The sequence below is a fragment of the Geospiza fortis genome, unplaced genomic scaffold (assembly GCF_000277835.1).
Source record: "Geospiza fortis unplaced genomic scaffold, GeoFor_1.0 scaffold2338, whole genome shotgun sequence".
Classification (NCBI taxonomy): domain Eukaryota; kingdom Metazoa; phylum Chordata; class Aves; order Passeriformes; family Thraupidae; genus Geospiza; species Geospiza fortis.
Window position 1 is genome coordinate 2,152 of NW_005055548.1, and position 1,019 is coordinate 3,170.

The following is a 1,019-nucleotide window of genomic DNA, read 5'->3' on the forward strand; positions in this document are numbered from 1 at the left end:
CCACCGGCGCTCGCTGTGCAGCGCCCGGCCCGCCGCCCCCAGGCGCAGTTTGTGACCCCAAAAATCACCAAAAAAATCCCCCCAAAAAATCCGGAAAAAATTCCCATAAAAACAAAACTCCCGAATTCACCCAAATTCACCCCGGATTAACCCGTTCGGTGCCGCTCTGACCTGCTGACGATGCGCTCGGTGTGCAGCGCCCGGCCCGCCGCCCCCAGGCGCAGTTTCCGGTTGAGCTGCAGCGCCACCCAGACCTCGGAGCGCTCCGGGGTCAGGTCCAGGGGGGAGTCGCCCTCCTTGTTCCGCACCTCGGGGTCGGCCCCGCGCGACAGGAACAGGCTGGGGGGGCGCCGAGGGGTCAGGGACCCTTCCCCAAATTCCGGACCCCTCCCCAAATTCATGGGAACCCCCAAAAATCCACCCAAATTTAACCCTCAATTCCGGTGATCCCCCCCTGCCCTTCAATGGTTTCTCCCCATGGGATCCCCTACGGACCCCAAATTGGGGAGGGGGATCAGGGATCACCTGGGACCCCTCCCCAATTTCTGAGACCCCTCCCCAAATTCCTGAGACCCTTTCCCAATTCTTGAGGCCCCTCCAGTTCCTGAGACCCCTCCCCAAATTCACGGGAGCCCCCAAATCCACCCAAATTCAACCCCAAACAATGGTTTCTCCCCATGGGATCCCCTACGGACCCCAAATTGGGGAGGGGGATCAGGGATCACCTGGGACCCCTCCCCAATTTCTGAGACCCCTCCCCAAATTCCTGAGACCCTTTCCCAATTCTTGAGGCCCCTCCAGTTCCTGAGACCCCTCCCCAAATTCACGGGAGCCCCCAAATCCACCCAAATTCAACCCCAAATTCCGGGGATCCCCCCCCTCATTTAATGGATTCTCCCCGTGGGATCCCCTATGGAGCCCCCAGCCCGCTGCGAAGCCCCCAGACCCAATTCCCTCACCTGGCACAATCGTGTCCCTGCGCCCCCATTGTTCCCTGACCCCTGCGACCCCCGTCACAC

The 1,019-nt window shown here is 61.1% G+C and overlaps 1 protein-coding gene across 1 annotated transcript in view; it reads right to left on the reverse strand.

Annotated features, from left to right (window-relative positions):
- Window positions 1-401, reverse strand: part of LOC115949301 (histone-lysine N-methyltransferase EHMT2-like) — a gene marked incomplete at its 3' end in the record, with an annotated part of 1,649 nt that extends 1,248 nt beyond the window's left edge. Inside the window, exon 1 of the mRNA XM_031065834.1 lies at window positions 172-401. Within this exon, the coding sequence (XP_030921694.1) occupies window positions 172-401 (230 nt within the window). The remainder of the gene's footprint in view (window positions 1-171) is intronic.
- Between the last annotated feature and the right edge of the window lie 618 nt (window positions 402-1,019).